Here is a 19,927-nt window from a genome sequence, read left to right as displayed (position 1 = left end):
AACAATTTCAATGATCTCGCTCCCATAATTCCATTGAATTGGACCGAGTCGGCTAAAAAGCACGATATCGTCGGCGTACATAAGAGCTTTTACCGTTATGTCCGCAACCTGAACACCGCCGGTGAGACTGTCACTTAGGTCATTTATCTATATCGAGAAAAGAGTTGGATTCAGCAAGCCACCTTGTCGAACACCTTGATTGACAGTAAACGGCTCAGAAAGCACTCCATCAAACCATACCTGACTTGATGTATCTTTATAAATGAGTCGCAGAACCCCTATAATGTGGCTGGAGAGACCGATATGAGCCAACTTGTAAAAAAGCATATTCCGAGGTGTGTCGGTATGTTCGGATCCTGATTCTGCAGAAGTCGTAGTGTATCCTCCGACTTCATCACGCATGGTATCCATACCTTAACTTTTGGTACCGTGGGGAGTTGCGCTTTATCCACCACCTCAAACCGCGCGATCGTGCCTTGTCTTTGGAGGATTGGAACCACTTCCTCTAGCCACCGAAAGCTCGCGATGTTGTCGCACGCTATCATCTTCACACAATTATACCATCCCCCGAATCAAAGGTTGGAAGGGGCTTACTTGGTTGTTCCCGCACCATCTTAAGCATTAAGCTAATGAGCTCCCTTTCTACAGATTTCCACGTTTCACTAGTCATCTGACCGAAAGGACTGCTACGATCAACCAGCGCCACAGTCAGTGACTGCTTTGCCACATCACTCATCTTCTCGGGAAAAGCCGGCGTCTTAGTGTTAACTCCCTTTGGCACCTCAGAGAAAGCCGGAGTCTTAGCTTTAACTCTGTTTAGCACGTCCGAGAAAGTCGGAGTTTTAGCGTTATCTCCCTTTGGCTTATCTCCTACTTCCGTAGTTGGAACTTCCCCCTGACTCGCAGCATTCGAGGTAGTTGCTACCTCGCTATTGGGGCCCATCTGTCTTACAGCTTTGGGCGTACTTGTCTTGTCTATGTGACTGCCCTGCCTAGCGGCTCTGGGACTGGGTCCTTTCTGCCTCTTGAAAGCAGGCTTGTCGCCTTCCGCCGAACTTTGCCTCTTCATTCTGCCGTTACACGCTTCTTCCTTCTCGTACCGGTTGCAGAACCGAGGGTTTCTCGCAGCAAACGTTTTGAAGTGCCTTCGACCTACTTCTATCGCCCCATGTGCCCATTCCAAGCGCTCGATATCCACTTCTGTTGGGTCGACCACTGCTGCCAGGCGTTGGAAAATTCTTAGGGCTGCACGGTACTGCGAGAAAGTTCTTTTACTTCCTCTGCTCCGTACCCTTCTCCACTCTTCTACTCCGTTTTCATTTGTGTGCTTTTCCAACACAGAGTTCATTGAATCAGCACTACTCTCGGTCCCCGAGTCCGCCGCATCGCTTAATGCGTATTTCTCGTCCTTGGCTTGCGACTCAGTCCTCCTCTTATCACCCTCCTTATTACAATTTGGTAATGAGTCGTTCATATTGGTCGTACGACCACCTGCCCGACAAAGCGGGCTCAGCGGTCCAGTATTATATACGGGGAAAGAACCGTCAGCCACAGCATCGCCCTTACTGTGGAAAGGCCATCAATACTTCCCGAGGTGGCCCGGTATCGAGAAGGCTCCGTTCAAATACAGCCGAATTTATCCCCTGGCTGCAAATCGTCCAATAGGCACGGTCCGCATAACACCCTGGATTAGGGGGGTTGGCAGTTCTTAGTCACCGACATACCGCCGCCCTCCTATGAGGCGAAACGGCGTAGATGCCAGTCCTAAACAGCTCCACCTCATAGTCGGGCGCTATGGAGATCGGCTAAGCCCTCACACCAACGACAAGGTGCCTACCCTAGTGAGGGAATTATTACCGTGAAGGTATCGGTTTCTTATCGATTTGTTATCGCTGAGCCATCGCCCTCTTATTAGCTCTTTATCGGCTTGTTATCGACGGATTCCAGTTGTATCATTTCATTTTATTTATTGGCTACATATTAGCACGATAAGATGCAAAGATGTTTTCTAGTACAACATAGATAAGTACAGAAGTATGCAATTACGTATAGGAATAAATACGAGAAACTTAAACAAATATCACAAATTAAAAATAACAGTACAATTAAAAATGAGGATTGAAAATAGAAACGATAAAAAAAATAATAAATTAAAGTAATAACAGAAGAAAAAGATAATAATAATAATGGCAAAAATAGTAATATTAATAAACTATACATTAGACTGGGTCGATTTATTAACCTATATCGCGTCATCGATTTTTCGATAGGATTTGGGCTCCGGAAAAAAAATTCCACTACGCATACCCAAAAAAATAATTTTTGAGCCTGCAAAATTTCAACGATTTTTTATGCATTTTTTCGTGTCAATTGGTAAATTCAGTTTTTTGAAAAAAAAAAATTCTTTTATGGAGATTTAGAAGAATTTTGGTCGAAAAATCGATTTTTTTTTGCAGGCTCAAAAATTATTTTTTTGGGTATGCGTAGTGGAACTTTTTTCCTGAGCGCAAATCCTATCGAAAAATCGATGGCGCGATATAGGTTAACTTTCGTCCATACAAATCGACCCAGGTTACTATACATATATACATACATATATACATACCAGGGATAGGCGTTATCAACAAATTTGAATAACCATTGACGAAAAAATAAAAAATAAATTTTTATTCATTATTCAAGAAAACTTGAGTGATGAATAACATGGTATTTTTTATTCAAGCATTTCTTGGATAACGATTAACATTTTCTCGTTATTCAAAATATTCTGTTTGATGATAAACGCTCATTCTTATTTTTGCAAATTTTGAATAAAGAGTTGAGTTATTATTCATTATTTACAAAATATGGAATAACAATAAAATTTTAATTTTTATTCAGTTATTCAAAAATAAAAAAATAAACCATCGAGATGCCCTGAAAATATACCCATATGCATAACCAGTTCGCGTGTAGTTCTGAAGCTTCTTAGGGTAATATTGAGATGATTTTGGGGAGTATTCGCGGGGTTTTTGGGGGCCGTTTGGGGGTAATTTCTGGGACACCCTGGGGATCCTTCCGGGGTCTATTGGGGTCCATTCCAGGGGCTCCCTCGCGATCCTTCTAGGGTTTTGGGGTCATTTCGGGATGGCTTTTGCGACTCCCTCATGGTCTTTTGGAGGTAATTTTGGCATGGTTTAGGGGAGTACCTCGGGGTCCTCCCGGGGTCATTCAGTGACCTTTTTGGGACTCCCTCGAGGTCATTTGGGGGTCATTCCGGGATGATTTTGGGGACTTCTTCGGGGTAATTTCGGGATGGTTTTGGGGACTCCCTCGGGGTCCTCCTGGGGTAATTTCGGGATGGTTTTTGGGACTCCCTCGGGGTCATTTGGGGTAATTTCGGGATTGTTTTGGGGACTCCCTCGGGGACTCCCGGGGTCATTTCGTGATGGTTTTGAGGACTCCCTTAGGGTCATTTGGGCGTCATTCGTGGTTCATTCCGGGATCTTTTTGGGGTCTCTCTGGGGGTCATTTCGGGATGGTTTTGGGGAATCCCTCGGGGTCATTTGAGGGGTTATTTCGGGATGGTTTTGGGGAATCCCTCGGGGTTATTTGGGGGTAATTTCGGGATTGTTTTGGGGACTCCCTCGGGGTTCTCCCGGGGTCATTTCGGGATTGTTTTGGGGACTTCCTTGAGGTCATTTGGGCGTCATTCGTGGGCCATTCTGGGATATTTTTGGGGACTCTCTCGGGATCTTTTTGGGGACTTCCTCGAGGTCATTTCGGGATGGTTTTGGGGACTCCCTCGTGGTCATTTGGGGGTCATTTCGGGATGATTTTGGGGACTCCCTCGGGGTCATTTGGGGGTACTTCTTATAGGTGTGAACCACACTGTCAATGGGAAGGCCTGTATGAAATTAATTTTTTCCAAAACATTTTTACAAATCCATGACAACAATGTCTTTCGATTGTTGTTTTTACTAAACGTCAATGCAAAGCACTTTTAAAATGTTTACGTACTTTTGATGGGCGTATCTGGGTTAATGGCAATGTTGTGCCAAATCACGGCTGCCATACAATGTTTTCATTTCGGTTCGAAATTCATCAAAAAAAATTACCAAATTTGATAAAGGACCATATTTGCTTTATTTTTGGTATAGATAAAATGTCATTAACAAAAAGTTTTCAATTAGTCCTTTCAACGTTCCCATAGTTTCTTTTTCTCCCAGAGAAAAATAGAGAAATATACCAAAGTCGTGCCTACTTATTAAATAATACCAAAATTTACCAAAAAGGACCATCGGACCAAACGGGGTTGGAAAGGACCATTTTTGGTCCAAATGGACCAAAGTGGCAACCGTTATGCATAGGTTTGCCCCATCGTTCAATAACTCCTGAGAGAGCGGTAAATACCCAGAAGCAAACTTGGAAAACAGTGTCTCCAAGTCATAAATTTGCGGATTACTTTTGGCGATATTTTTAACTGAGCACACATCCAAATTACTCCATATAACAATTGCAGGTCAAAAGAAACTTTTTTCAAATCAAATTAAACTTTTTTCAAATCAAATAAAATTTTTTTTGACCTATAAGATGCACAGGTTTTGAACCTTTATTATACACTCAAAAACTACATATTTCAATGTTAAAAGTGTGCTACTAAAGTGTATTAAACTACATACTTTGGTAATAAACCAAATATTTATTTTATTTTAATAAATTTATTTTTATTTATTTTTGAGTTTAAATATTTTAATACTAATAAGAATTTTCTTGTTTGAGGTTGTTCAAATATTTTTAAATTCACACGAAAACTCAATTAAAAATTATTTTAAAAATTAAAGTAAAGAGTACAAAGTAGTTAACACTATATTATCGATTCGACTCGATGGCCACACATTGAAATTTAGGCGCACACCATCGCGATCTTCATTTTGTTGAAAGAATTCCTCGTATGTTTTCGTCACGGATGGATGAGTTTTAAGGAAAATTCGTTAATAAATAACACGAAAAATAGTATTTATATAATTCCTTTGGTTCGATTGTAGGATCGCCATAAATATATAGTGTTAACCTATATATTTAAATAAATTTATTCCATTTATGATTTACTATTTTCACTTTTAAAATTTTTTTAAAAATAACTAACTAGAAAATTTTCATTTTGAAATAAGATTAAAAGTAATATAACATAAAAATAATTTATAAAATTAAGGTAAATTTTACAAAGCAGATAACCCTACATATTTAAATATTTTAATACTAATAAAAATTTTCTTTTTTAAGGTTATTCAAAAATTTTTTAATTCAAACGAAACTTCAATTCAAAATTATTTTAAAAATTAAAGTAAAGAGTACAAAGCAGTTAACATTATACACACATATATGGAAGCCCGAATGGAATATCACCCAATCTCGGCTGTCGATTTGAATGCGCCACATCCCAGAAAACTTTTAAAACAAGCGACTTTTTTCAAAGAATGCCGCACCGGAATGACCCCCAAATGACCCCGAGGAGTCCCCAAAACCATCCCGAAATGTACCCCCAAATTACCCCGAGGGAGTTCCCAAAACCATCCCGAAATGACCCCCAAATGATCCGGGGGGATTTCCCAAAATCATCCCGAAATGACCCCGGCTAAGCCCTCACACCAACGACAAGGTGCCTACCCTAGTGAGGGAATTATTACCGTGAAGGTATCGGTTTCTTATCGATTTGTTATCGCTGAGCCATCGCCCTCTTATTAGCTCTTTATCGGCTTGTTATCGACGGATTCCAGTTGTATCATTTCATTTTATTTATTGGCTACATATTAGCACGATAAGATGCAAAGATGTTTTCTAGTACAACATAGATAAGTACAGAAGTATGCAATTACGTATAGGAATAAATACGAGAAACTTAAACAAACATCACAAATTAAAAATAACAGTACGATTAAAAATGAGGATTGAAAATAGAAACGATAAAAAAAATAATAAATTAAAGTAATAACAGAAGAAAAAGATAATAATAATAATGGCAAAAATAGTAATATTAATAAACTATACATTAGACTGGGTCGATTTATTAACCTATATCGCGTCATCGATTTTTCGATAGGATTTGGGCTCCGGAAAAAAAAATTCCACTACGCATACCCAAAAAAATAATTTTTGAGCCTGCAAAATTTCAACGATTTTTTATGCATTTTTTCGTGTCAATTGGTAAATTCAGTTTTTTGAAAAAAAAAAATTTCTTTTATGGAGATTTAGAAGAATTTTGGTCGAAAAATCGATTTTTTTTGTGCAGGCTCAAAAATTATTTTTTTGGGTATGCGTAGTGGAACTTTTTTCCTGAGCGCAAATCCTATCGAAAAATCGATGGCGCGATATAGGTTAACTTTCGTCCATACAAATCGACCCAGGTTACTATACATATATACATACATATATACATACCAGGGATAGGCGTTATCAACAAATTTGAATAACCATTGACGAAAAAATAAAAAATAAATTTTTATTCATTATTCAAGAAAACTTGAGTGATGAATAACATGGTATTTTTTTTCAAGCATTTCTTGGATAACGATTAACATTTTCTCGTTATTCAAAATATTCTGTTTGATGATAAACGCTCATTCTTATTTTTGCAAATTTTGAATAAAGAGTTGAGTTATTATTCATTATTTACAAAATATGGAATAACAATAAAATTTTAATTTTTATTCAGTTATTCAAAAATAAAAAAATAAACCATCGAGATGCCCTGAAAATATACCCATATGCATAACCAGTTCGCGTGTAGTTCTGAAGCTTCTTAGGGTAATATTGAGATGATTTTGGGGAGTATTCGCGGGGTTTTTTGGGGGCCGTTTGGGGGTAATTTCTGGGACACCCTGGGGATCCTTCCGGGGTCTATTGGGGTCCATTCCAGGGGCTCCCTCGCGATCCTTCTAGGGTTTTGGGGTCATTTCGGGATGGCTTTTGCGACTCCCTCATGGTCTTTTGGAGGTCATTTTGGCATGGTTTAGGGGAGTACCTCGGGGTCCTCCCGGGGTCATTCAGTGACCTTTTTGGGACTCCCTCGGGGTCATTTGGGGGTCATTCCGGGATGATTTTGGGGACTTCTTCGGGGTCATTTCGGGATGGTTTTGGGGACTCCCTCGGGGTCCTCCTGGGGTAATTTCCGGATGGTTTTTGGGACTCCCTCGGGGTCATTTGGGGTAATTTCGGGATTGTTTTGGGGACTCCCTCGGGGACTCCCGGGGTCATTTCGTGATGGTTTTGAGGACTCCCTTGGGGTCATTTGGGCGTCATTCGTGGTCCATTCCGGGATCTTTTTGGGGCCTCTCTGGGGGTCATTTCGGGATGGTTTTGGGGAATCCCTCGGGGTCATTTGAGGGGTTATTTCGGGATGGTTTTGGGGAATCCCTCGGGGTCATTTGAGGGGTAATTTCGGGATTGTTTTGGGGACTCCCTCGGGGTTCTCCCGGGGTCATTTCGGGATGGTTTTGGGGACTTCCTTGAGGTCATTTGGGCGTCATTCGTGGGCCATTCTGGGATATTTTTGGGGACTCTCTCTGGATCTTTTTGGGGACTTCCTCGAGGTCATTTCGGGATGGTTTTGGGGACTCCCTCGTGGTCATTTGGGGGTCATTTCGGGATGATTTTGGGGACTCCCTCGGGGTCATTTGGGGGTACTTCTTATAAGTGTGAACCACAGTGTCAATGGGAAGGCCTGTATGAAATTAATTTTTTCCAAAACATTTTTACAAATCCATGACAACAATGTCTTTCGATTGTTGTTTTTACTAAACGTCAATGCAAAGCACTTTTAAAATGTTTACGTACTTTTGATGAGCGTATCTGGGTTAATGGCAATGTTGTGCCAAATCACGGCTGCCATACAATGTTTTCATTTCGGTTCGAAATTCATCAAAAAAAATTACCAAATTTGATAAAGGACCATATTTGCTTTATTTTTGGTATAGATAAAATGTCATTAACAAAAAGTTTTCAATTAGTCCTTTCAACGTTCCCATAGTTTCTTTTTCTCCCAGAGAAAAATAGAGAAATATACCAAAGTCGTGCCTACTTATTAAATAATACCAAAATTTACCAAAAAGGACCATCGGACCAAACGGGGTTGGAAAGGACCATTTTTGGTCAAAATGGACCAAAGTGGCAACCGTTATGCATAGGTTTGCCCCATCGTTCAAAAACTCCTGAGAGAGCGGTAAATACCCAGAAGCAAACTTGGAAAACAGTGTCTCCAAGTCATAAATTTGCGGATTACTTTTGGCGATATTTTTAACTGAGCACACATCCAAATTACTCCATATAACAATTGCAGGTCAAAAGAAACTTTTTTCAAATCAAATTAAACTTTTTTCAAATCAAATAAAATTTTTTTTGACCTATAAGATGCACAGGTTTTGAACCTTTATTATACACTCAAAAACTACATATTTCAATGTTAAAAGTGTGCTACTAAAGTGTATTAAACTACATACTTTGGTAATAAACCAAATATTTATTTTATTTTAATAAATTTATTTTTATTTATTTTTGAGTTTAAATATTTTAATACTAATAAGAATTTTCTTGTTTGAGGTTGTTCAAATATTTTTAAATTCACACGAAAACTCAATTAAAAATTATTTTAAAAATTAAAGTAAAGAGTACAAAGTAGTTAACACTATATTATCGATTCGACTCGATGGCCACACATTGAAATTTAGGCGCACACCATCGCGATCTTCATTTTGTTGAAAGAATTCCTCGTATGTTTTCGTCACGGATGGATGAGTTTTAAGGAAAATTCGTTAATAAATAACACGAAAAATAGTATTTATATAATTCCTTTGGTTCGATTGTAGGATCGCCATAAATATATAGTGTTAACCTATATATTTAAATAAATTTATTCCATTTATGATTTACTATTTTCACTTTTAAAATTTTTTTAAAAATAACTAACTAGAAAATTTTCATTTTGAAATAAGATTAAAAGTAATATAACATAAAAATAATTTATAAAATTAAGGTAAATTTTACAAAGCAGATAACCCTACATATTTAAATATTTTAATACTAATAAACATTTTCTTTTTTAAGGTTATTCAAAAATTTTTTAATTCAAACGAAACTTCAATTCAAAATTATTTTAAAAATTAAAGTAAAGAGTACAAAGCAGTTAACATTATACACACATATATGGAAGCCCGAATGGAATATCACCCAATCTCGGCTGTCGATTTGAATGCGCCACATCCCAGAAAACTTTTAAAACAAGCGACTTTTTTCAAAGAATGTCGCACCGGAATGACCCCCAAATGACCCCGAGGGAGTCCCCAAAACCATCCCGAAATGTACCCCCAAATTACCCCGAGGGAGTTCCCAAAACCATCCCGAAATAACCCCCAAATGATCCGGGGGGATTTCCCAAAATCATCCCGAAATAACCCCGAGGAAGTCCCCAAAAAGATCTCCAAATGACCCACGAATGACCCCCAAATGACCCCGAGGGAGCCCCTAAAAAGATCCCGAAATGACCCACGAATGACCCCGGGAGGACCCGAGGCAGTCCCCAAAACCATCCCGAAATGACCCCCAAATGACCCCGAGGGAGTCCCTAAAAAGATCCCGAAATAACTCACGAATGACCCCGGGAGGACCCCGAGGCAGTCCCCAAAACCATACCGAAATGACCCCCAAATGACCCCGAAATTACCCCGAGAGAGTCCCCAAAATGGCCCCGGGGGAGTACAAAAAACCATCCTGAAATGACCCCGAAATGACCCCGAGAGAGTCCCCAAAAAGATCCCGGAATGACCCACGAATGACCTCCAAATGACCACGAGGGAGTCCCCAAAACCATCCCGAAATGACCCCCAAATGACCCCGAAATTACCCCGAGAGAGTCCCCAAAACCATCCCGAAATGAGCCCGAGGAAGTCCCAAAAAGATCCCGCAATGACCCCAATGGAGTCCCCAAGAAGATCCCGAAATTACCCCAAATGACCCCGGGAGGACCCCGAGAGAGTCCCCAAAATCATCCCGGAATGACCCCCAAATGACCCCGAGGGAGTCGCAAAAAGGTCACGGTATGCCCCCGAGGTACTCCCCTAAACCATGCCAAAATGGCCTCCAAAAGACCCCGAGGGAGTCGCAAAAGCCATCCCGAAATGACCCCAAAACCCTAGAAGGGCGCGAGGAAGCCCCTGGAATGGACCCCAATAGACCCCGGAAGGATCCCCAGGGTGTCCAAGAAATTACCCCAAACGGCCCCCAAAAAACCCCGCGAATACTCCCCAAAATCGTCTCAATATTACCCTAAGAAGCTTCAGAACTACACGCGAACTGGTTACGCATATGGGTATATTTTCAGGGCATCTCGATGGTTTATTTTTTTATTTTTGAATAACTGAATAAAAACTAAAATTTTATTCTTATTCCATATTTTGTAAATAATGAATAATACCTCATCTCTTTATTCAAAATTTGCAAAAATAAGAATGGGCGTTTATCATCAATTAGAATATTTTGAATAACGAGAAAATGTTATTCATTATTCAAGAAATGCTTTTATTTTTATTCATAAAAAAAAAAAAATAACTTTTTATTCATCAATAAAAAATTTAAAATGATGAATAATTTTTATTTTTTATTTTGATTTGTTTCAACCCTGATATATACATATTTATATGACAAGCCGATTAGAACAATAATTAGATTCGTTGACTACGATTTCATATTCAGCTTTTATCGGTATCTGTTTAATTACAAACCGATCAGTCGTCCTTAACAAATCGATAGCACGTCGATAAGAAATTGGACATACGTAATGCACAGCTGTAGAGTAAGGTAAGGTTAGGTTGATCTGGCCGGTTCATGCGGACCTCGCATAGACTGAATAAGCCCGAAGTGTTACCAGAAGTTTGTTTAACGACCAAACTGAAAACCTCTATAAAAAACCAGACCTATGCTATAAAATAGCTCCATTCTCTTGGCAAATACTAGTAACTTTCTAGGACACATGCCACTTGCTGCTTCTAGATCTGATAGCTGTATACCTCCTAATGGAGTCTGATCCTGGCAAGCGCAGGGTACGAACACAAAACGTGCGTGATCGTTTCCTCCCCCAACCTGCACTCCCTACATCTGCTATCCCTGACCCAGCCTAATTTAAAGGCATGTGACGCCAGAAGGCAGTGCCCAACCAAAATATCCATCATGAGTCTACAGTCCTTCTTTTTAACGACAGGTGTATCTTTGTTAACCTAAGGTTGTAAGAACTACATATGATGTTCGACACTTTGCAGCCCCACACTTGTGTCCACGCCTTTTCCGCTTGGTCGATCATGTGGACCTCTCGCCTTCTCTTTATCTCCCCCAAACTGGTTTTTAGCCAGTTCATCCGCTTTTTCATTCCCATCTATTCCCTCATGCCCTGGGACCTAATATAGATCAGACCCGCCATAAGCGGGCGTGCAAAGTGTGCACAGAACGCGGGCGCCACGTCCAAGGGGCGCTAAATCGAACGACGTAATATTGAAAGTCAATTTCATAATAAATAGTCATCCACACTAAAGAATAAAAAACCTTACTAGCTCGGACCGCAATCTTTGCACGCGGGCGCCACGTCCAATATTGAAAGTCAATTTCATAGTAAATAGTCATCCACACTAAAGAATAAAAAAACCTTACTAGCTCGGACCGCAATCTTTGACGCGGGCGCCACGTTCAATATTGAAAGTTAATTTCATAATAAATAGTCATCCACACTAAAGAATAAAAAGAACCTTACTAGCTCGGACCGCAATCGTTGCACGTGAGCGCCACGTCCAATATTGAAAGTCAATTTCATAATAAATAGTCATCCACACTAAAGAATAAAAAAAACCGTACTAGCTCGGACCGCAATCTTTGCACGCGGGCGCCACATCCAATATTGAAAGTCAATTTCATAATAAATAGTCATCCACACTAAACAATAAAAAAACCTTACGAGCTCGGAATCTTTGCCCTAACAGCCTCATCTATTGCAGTCGTTAAGAAACTGCGTCTGTCAGAAGGTGGAGGCGCCCATCCACGCTTGATGGCGCCCCAAATTCGTTACAAATAGCCATCATTCTGTCGGTTTTCTAGCTCCGTATCAAGCTCAATTATCACGGAAATGTTCTGGCTCATTGATATTGGTATTTCCCTATTAAAAATTCTCAAGATGCAGTCGTTATGTTTCGTTTCACTAAAAATTAACTAATTATGCTTGGAAAATATTCTTTGCGTAGTAGTCTTGTAAGGGATTGAACGCTCTGATGAAATAGGAGTTTTGTTTTAGACCAGAAAAAATTAGTCTCTCCCCACGTTTTACATAGTTCAGCACTAAGCAGCTGTAGGCGAAAAATTTATATTTTGATACTTTTGTCGCTATCCATATGATGGATACTGATAGATTGCGAGATGTGACGTACACATTGGAGCATATTCATAGAAAGAATTTAGTTGGTGCTTAAAGTTAGTTGCAGATTTTTTTAAAGATAGCCCATAGGAAATTACGTCAAAAAGCAGTCACTTACTTATAGTTCTTAACTAGGTTTGACTATGAATATACCCCAATATATAATGAAAGTACTTACGATAACAAATAAAAACGGAATTGTCATAAGTTTCGATTCTACCTGTACTGGGTACTATATTTCATTATTATATGCCCTTTATATAAAATGTTAGTACTAAATACGTTTTACTTGCGATAAAAAAAGTTAACAATTCTTTAAAATTATGTTGTTTACTTACACTACTTAGATTTTCGCTTTCAAAAATATCTTTGATTATATTGCTGACACAAAACTAAGTTGAATCCTTTAATTTGCAATATTTTGTTTTTATTTCACGAAACACTAATAAATCACATATTGATGGGTTACGGAGGTGCTACACATCAATATATATTGACACTATTGCCATCCACATTGATGGGTTTCAAAATTTCTAGATATTTTATTGTGATCCAAAAAGAATGTCAGTATTTGCTGAACGTCGGGCACTTGCCTATGAAAGGCAGGACTGGCAAAGTTAGGGGAGTCCCCTGTTAAGCTTATTTCGCAGTTGGTCGGTTGGTTAAAGCGGGAGTCATTGGTGCCGTATGTCGTATCGCTGTAGTCGTATCCCTAACGTAAAGCTGGAGTCATTGGTGCCGTATGTCGTATCGCTGTATCCGTATCCCTAACGTAATCAGCTGTTTATCGTTACGACGGTAAACCAAAACCCAATTGGTTGGCTACGATACGGTTACGACCTTAGCGGCACCAATAATCGATTGCATTGATTCTCATAAGGTTGGTCGAATCAGCTGTTAAAAGGTTACCGATACGGTTACCGATAAAGCACCAATGTCTCCAGCTTAATCAGCTGTTTATCGTTACGACGGTTAACCAAAAACCAATTGGTTGGCTACGATACGGTTACGACCTTAGGGGCACCAATAATCGATTGCATTGATTCCCATAAGGTTGGTCGAATCAGCTGTTATAAGGTTACCGATAAAGAACCAATGTCTGCAGCTTAAGTAGTTTTACATACATACATAAATGCCGTCTTCCAGTGAGTTTTACAGCTCCGGCTCACGCTCACTTCTCACGGGAATGCTCTGGATCATTGAGAGACTTGAAAAGCAGATGTAGTGAAATTTTCGCACACGTGAAATGTGATAGGCAGATGTCGCCGCTGTTTTTCATTTAACTCATACGGCGAAAGGCTAAGCAGCGACATCAATTTTTGAAAAAGGAGGTTTATTAAAGGCCGCGTTGCCAACCTAAAAAGAAGTAATTAACAAATTATCTGGCTCACAAATTGAACCAGACTTCTATCTGGGGTGGCTTTCCGTAATTCGATGGTCGACACTCGTCGGTACGATACTTCAATTCGATATCGAACCCTCGACGAGGCCGTTTTGGTTTCCGTATTTCGATAAAGGCACTCTCGTTCTCATATTTTGGGAAGTGTTTGGAAAGTGATTTGTGGCTGTCAAAAAGTGTGCATTTCAAAGAGTAAGTTTTAAATCTGTACATTTTCATTTCACAGCTTCCAAACAAAATACCGGCTAACCAAAGAGATTTTTATGGAAGTATTAAGAGAAATCAACCTAAGGGAAGGTGTACGAAGCACGTATATTCCTCCGATTTTGAGGCTAGCAGCAACACTGGAGATATTAGCAGGTGGCGGTTACCAATGGCAAACTGGTGGAGCACACACAGCACCAATGGGGCATAGTACATTGTCGAAGGTTTTTCGCAGTACTTTGGTATCTTTGGATGAACATCTTTGTAGAAAGTGGATACTTTTTGAAAAAGACTTTCAGCCATGCAAGGAGTGGTTTAACCAAAAATATAATTTTCCTGGAGGTAATGCAGCTCAATAAATTAATTAATAACGAAAGTTTAGTTTTTTTAAATTCATTCCAGTCGTTGGTGCCGTTGATGGTACTCATTTGCAGTTGCTAAGACCTGTGGAAAATGAACATATGTATATATTTCAATAGAAAAGGAAAGCATAGCATTAATGCAATGATTGTAAGTATATATGTACGTGCATACCTATGTACATATGTTCTTTAGAACTGTTTATTGAGTAAACGCATTGGACATGCTTTATTACAGATATGTGATCATAAACTAATGATCAAAGCTATATGCCCACAATATGGAGGTGCTGCACACCACTCATTTGTGTGGAAGGCCTCAAAAGCGCGACTGTTAATGGAGCGACAATGCAACAGTGGGAATAGAAACTCGTTGCTATTGGGTGATTCCGGATACCCTCTTGAACCATGGCTAATGACTCCGTACCGGTTACGAGAAGATGAGCCAGACGAAAGGAAAAGCTTTTTTAATGATACTCACAGCAAAGCTAGGAGCATTGAAAGAACTATTGGCGTTTACAAAGGTTAGTTTATTAATTAAATCCATTTTAAATATATTAACTTTAATTGCATCGTCCCGTTTAGGCCGCTGGAGGATATTATCAGACGACAGAAAACCAAGATATAGCCCAACAATTGTTGCGAAAATTGCAAAAGTGTGTGCCGCTCTTCATAATGTGTGCATTAGCCGAAATATTCCTTTTCGTACCAACAATGAAGTTATAACTTCTAGGCAAGAAGGAGTGATATAACCTAACCCGCCAGACACAGGCAACCGAGAAGCAGATAGAATAAGAAATAGAATAAAAGACCATCTTTTCCATTCAGCTATGTAAGAATTTCATTTTAATTGGTAGCAAATAAAGTAAAACCGTTTGTAAATTGGTAATAAATAAAATTTAATTGCACTTCATTCTCGTAAAAGTTCACTCATAGGACGAATTAATTAAATAAAAAATAGATAAACATTGTACTTATTTAACACATACACATAGGTAGCTTCATTTGTTATTCATTTTTCGTTTCAGCAAAGAGAGTTCAACTTTTACTTTTTCCAAATCCGCCTCCATTACTTGCATTTTAATTTTCTTATACTGAACTTCAATTGCAATTTATTTTTCCATTAACTGCAGCTTCTTTTGTCCAATATCGTTGCTTTCTTTTAAGAGCCTTAACATTTCAGTTTGAAATTTTTCCTGATTATCTATTTCTTTTTCAATAATTTTCATTTTGCGATCTGTAAGTTTTCTTGCTCTGGGAGTTTGTGGTGGCTCGTTGTCGCTTACTGATCCTGAAGTTATATTATCTCTTGGCGACTCACTTGGCGCTTTATTCTCGTCGTTGCTAGAGGAACTATATGCGCTCGAAATTGCTGTGAAGCAGTCGTTTATGAATGCTTCTTCCGACTGCCTAGAAGAACAAGGATGGTCTGTATTGCTTCCATGTGACGTAGCGCCTGGAACTCCCAACAAATGTTCATTTATTTTTGCTACGGCAATTATTCGTTCTTCCGTGTCGTTTAAAGGAACGGCGTCATATGGACCACCGCCAGTTCTTTTCAAACTGTTCATGCGTTGTGTTAGTTTGCGTTTCGTGTTATATTTGTAGTCAGTCCATACCTAGAAGAAACAAAAGTAGGTTGTTACCACAAACAATACATCTTCAAAGAGAATTTGTATAATTTCTAATGCCACAACGCACTTTCTGCCATGCCTGCGTCACCTTTACAGGAGGACCGTTACTATTTAGCAGGTCCGTTAATTTGTTCCATAGCTGTTTTTTCTTCGCGCGGCCGTTATTAGTATTTTGTAAGGTATTTTTAGCTAACGCATTATGCTTTTCCATAAATTCAACTAGTAATTTCAGTTGAGCAGCGTTTGTTTGTTGGCTCCTATGTAAATAAATATCAAATATGTTAAATCACAAAAATATTACAATTTTTAACTTACATTTTGATGCGGTTAATAACTGCGAAAAAGAAAAACGATAGCAAAATTGGTGTCGAACTGTTTACATCGAACGCTCGATACAACGCGACGATATTTTTTGTTAGAGAAAGCAAAAACGATACTTCGACACTCGTTTCTGCTCGATATCGAAATACGGAAAGCCACCCCTGGATTTATCTGGCTCAAATCGTTGTTGTTGCATATACATTCAAAATTATTTAGCTGGCTCAAGATTTCTCCACCAGATGACGGAAAAATAGTCCTTGTCGTAATGCGTATAGTGGATCATTGTGGATAAGACATTACACTTGTTATATCCACAATGTAGTGGATGAACCGTAACGATTACACATTAAATTGCAATTACGTTGTTAAAAGTTTTTTAGAGGTGTATTTAGATATATTTATTGATAATCAAACTTTATTAGAGTGATCATAATCAAATCGTGATTATTGTAAGTACCTACTTATCTACATTTATTGACTAATCTCAATAATTACTATCCCTAACAAGATCATGCGCAAAGACTTTGCCGTAAAGTATGTACCTACTTTTGTACATACATATTTTAATATTTCGTCGGTCAAATCAGATAGGGGCGTAACTCAGTATTTCATATTTTACAATAGGGGGATTTAAAACAAGTAAGGAAGTTAAGTTCGGGTAGAACCGAATATTATATACTCAGTTGACAGCTTCTATTGCCAATTCGTTTTAGGCTTTTAACACTAAGTATAATCAAAACTGGGAATGTTTATTAAAGGATCTTGCCTACTTTTATTAGAGATATTCCCCTTTATAGAGGAATTCAGTGTACCGAATTCATAAATGTCAATCTTTTTTCCAGTTGTGGCTCCGGAAACGTAGACAAAGTATTATTCTAAAAAGGGTAGGTGCCACTCCCTTTCAAGATATTGTTTATTTATTCGTTTTCTTCTTACAAATACTCTCTAGAACTAAAGCACCACCGACGTATATTTTTTCGTAAAGATTTCGATTATTATCGACAGGGTAATTTTCAACATCGTTTATATAAAAGGGGCGTGGTCCTTAACTGACGTGGTCCATTTTTGGCAGAAATATGTGGGGTTATAAGGAAAATATGTGTTGCATTTTATCAGGATACGTCTATTACACTTCGAGTTCTGGCTCGAGAAAAGTTTGGCAAATTGGCAAACGCTTGGTCAAAACAGGGACCATGCCACACCTATTTCCAAAGTTGTTTCATTTATTCATTTTCTTATTTTATATACACTTTATAAGTAAAATATCATGTTTGTTTTCACAAAGATATTGCCTATTATATTCGCCGACGGTCCATTTAAATTTATTTTATATAAAAGTGGGCGTGGCCCTTCACAGATTTCGATAATTTTTTCCACGGCTTATTCCCTGTTGTAAAGGTTAACAGTTTGCCGATTTTTGTGTCTACATCTTTAACCGTTTTTGCATAGATGTGAGCCGTGCATTGTTCTGCGCCGTAAATCGCTACATCAACAGCTATTACCTGGTGCTGCCTCTGGGCTCTGTTCGGGTGATATAGCGGACGCATCTTCTGCGTCCGGATCGAGCGGTGCGACCACAAAATCGGCAACAACAGCACTTAGCAAACCAAAAATAACCACCAACAGCAGCCAAAAACAGCAAACACACAAGATACCCAGCAATAACCGTGACAATATACGTGCAAGTGCAAGTGAACGAAGCAATGTCGTAAATAACAACAACACAAACGCATACGAAACGGAATCAATCCAGCCGTCACAGCAAATACATATTGATGGCGACATAAATACAAAGGAAATAACTTTGCAGTTGCTTTATGACGAAATTGTGAGTCTAAAGAAAGTGAATACCGAGTTTCTAAGCACGGTGAAACAACTCAAAGAGGAAAATCACAAACTGAGCGAGAGAGTATCGAGGCTTGAAAGTGTATTAAATTGGCGTGAACAACAACTACTAAGCAGTGCAGTCGATATTATTGGTGTACCAGCGCTAACAAGTGATAATGCGAATGAATGCACAAAGCAAATTTTAGGCGCTGCTTTGAACTTATCTGTTTCTCCAGAAGAGATAAGCTAGTGCTACATCAAAAAATTCAAGCAAACAAACGTGCTCCGTATTCATTTTGCCTCTACTGAGTTGAAGAGTAAAGTTATGTCCCAAAAACGGAGAGAAAAGGGGAAATTAACTTCTCAGCTTTTTGGTGATGGACAGAAAAGCACCAATATTTACATAAACGATAGTCTCACTAGCTACAACAGAGCGCTGCTTACAGTAGCGAAGAAAACAAAAAAAGCACAAAATTATAAGTACCTGTGGATAAATCATGGTAGAATAATGATGAAAAAGACTGATAATAGCGACGTTGTTATTCTTAGTACTTTTGACGATTTGTCAAAAGTAACGTAGTTTTCTAATTATTATTTAATACTTGCATATTTCAAATGGCTTTCTCAAATATTTTATATATAAACAACCTCGCTATAGTCAGCCCTATTAATGATCTTGATTTGATGTATAATTCTACGGACTCGTTTGTTGCTATTCATCAAAACATACGTAGTCTTCGGCAAAATTTTGATTTATTGTTATGCAATCTAGAGATGTTTAAAAACTATCCCGACGTAATACTTTTGTCTGAAATCTGGATATACTCCCACGAAATTCATGATTTCACTATACCTGGTTATAATTTTTTCGCGAACACCAATGACAGTTATTCTGCAGGTGGTGTTGGAGTTTTTGTTCGGGATATGTATGAGTGTGATTATTTTGAATGCAATCTCACAAGTGCTGACATCCTAAAGGTTTCAATAAGTATTTCCGGTGCAGTCTTTACTTTTATGTGTGTTTACAGGCTACATGCGATACCTGTTCAGATATTTGTGGAAGAGTTCTCAAATCTTCTCCGTAGTGAAAATTCAGCCAATATTGTCATCTTAGGTGACTTTAATTTAGATATTCTTAACGCTAATCCTATCATAGATAGTTTCCTAAATCTAATGGCTGGTCATGGTCTAACATCGTATTTAAATGAACCAACTCGTAGTATGTCTGGAAGCTGCTTGGATCACGTTTTCTGTCGTGTTAGTAATCATTTTCTCAGTAGTTTGCGTAGCCTAAATCTTGATGTCGGAATAACAGATCACACTATGACTGGTGTACTACTAATCAAGGCCTGTGCAAAAAACAATAATAACAAGTAAGAAAGGCTAAGTTCGGGTGTAACCGAACATTACATACTCAGTTGAGAGCGGTGGAGACAAAGTAAGGGAAAATCACCATGTTGTAAAGAGAACCTAGGGTAACCCTGGAATGTGTTTGTATGACATGTGTATCAAATGGAAGGTATTAAAGAGTATTTTAAGAGGAAGTGGGCCATAGTTCTATAGATGGACGCCATTTAGGGATATCGCCATAAAGGTGGACCAGGCATGACTCTAGAATTTGTTTGTACGATATGGGTATCAAATGCAATGTGTTAATGATAATTTTAAAAGGGAGTGGGCCTAAGTTCTATAGGTGGACGCCTTTTCGAGATATCGCCATAAAGGTGGCCAAGGGTGACTCTAGAATTTATTTTGT

The 19,927-nt window shown here is 38.7% G+C and overlaps 2 protein-coding genes across 5 annotated transcripts in view; both read right to left on the bottom strand.

The window, feature by feature from the left end:
* The window catches only part of gem (gemini), a 435,608-nt gene that overhangs the window by 211,526 nt on the left and 204,155 nt on the right, over positions 1 to 19,927 (bottom strand). The window lies entirely within an intron of this gene.
* Positions 15,184 to 19,004, bottom strand: LOC137244408 (uncharacterized). Its single transcript, XM_067773386.1, has 3 exons — positions 16,339 to 19,004; positions 16,091 to 16,280; positions 15,184 to 16,008 (listed from the first exon to the last, which is right to left on the bottom strand). Coding segments are annotated over exons 1-3 (699 nt in total). The 5' UTR covers positions 16,341 to 19,004; the 3' UTR covers positions 15,184 to 15,501.

Source organism: Eurosta solidaginis, chromosome 3 (genome assembly GCF_040869045.1).
Source record: "Eurosta solidaginis isolate ZX-2024a chromosome 3, ASM4086904v1, whole genome shotgun sequence".
Classification (NCBI taxonomy): Eukaryota; Metazoa; Arthropoda; class Insecta; order Diptera; family Tephritidae; genus Eurosta; species Eurosta solidaginis.
This window is presented reverse-complemented; position numbering and strand designations above follow the sequence as displayed.

Bases quoted from the DNA above. Each gene is read 5' to 3' on its own strand.
- LOC137244408 (XM_067773386.1), bottom strand. The intron at 16,009-16,090 runs GTGCGTTGTGGC...TGTTTCTTCTAG, and splicing joins TGACGCAGGCATGGCAGAAA to GTATGGACTGACTACAAATA.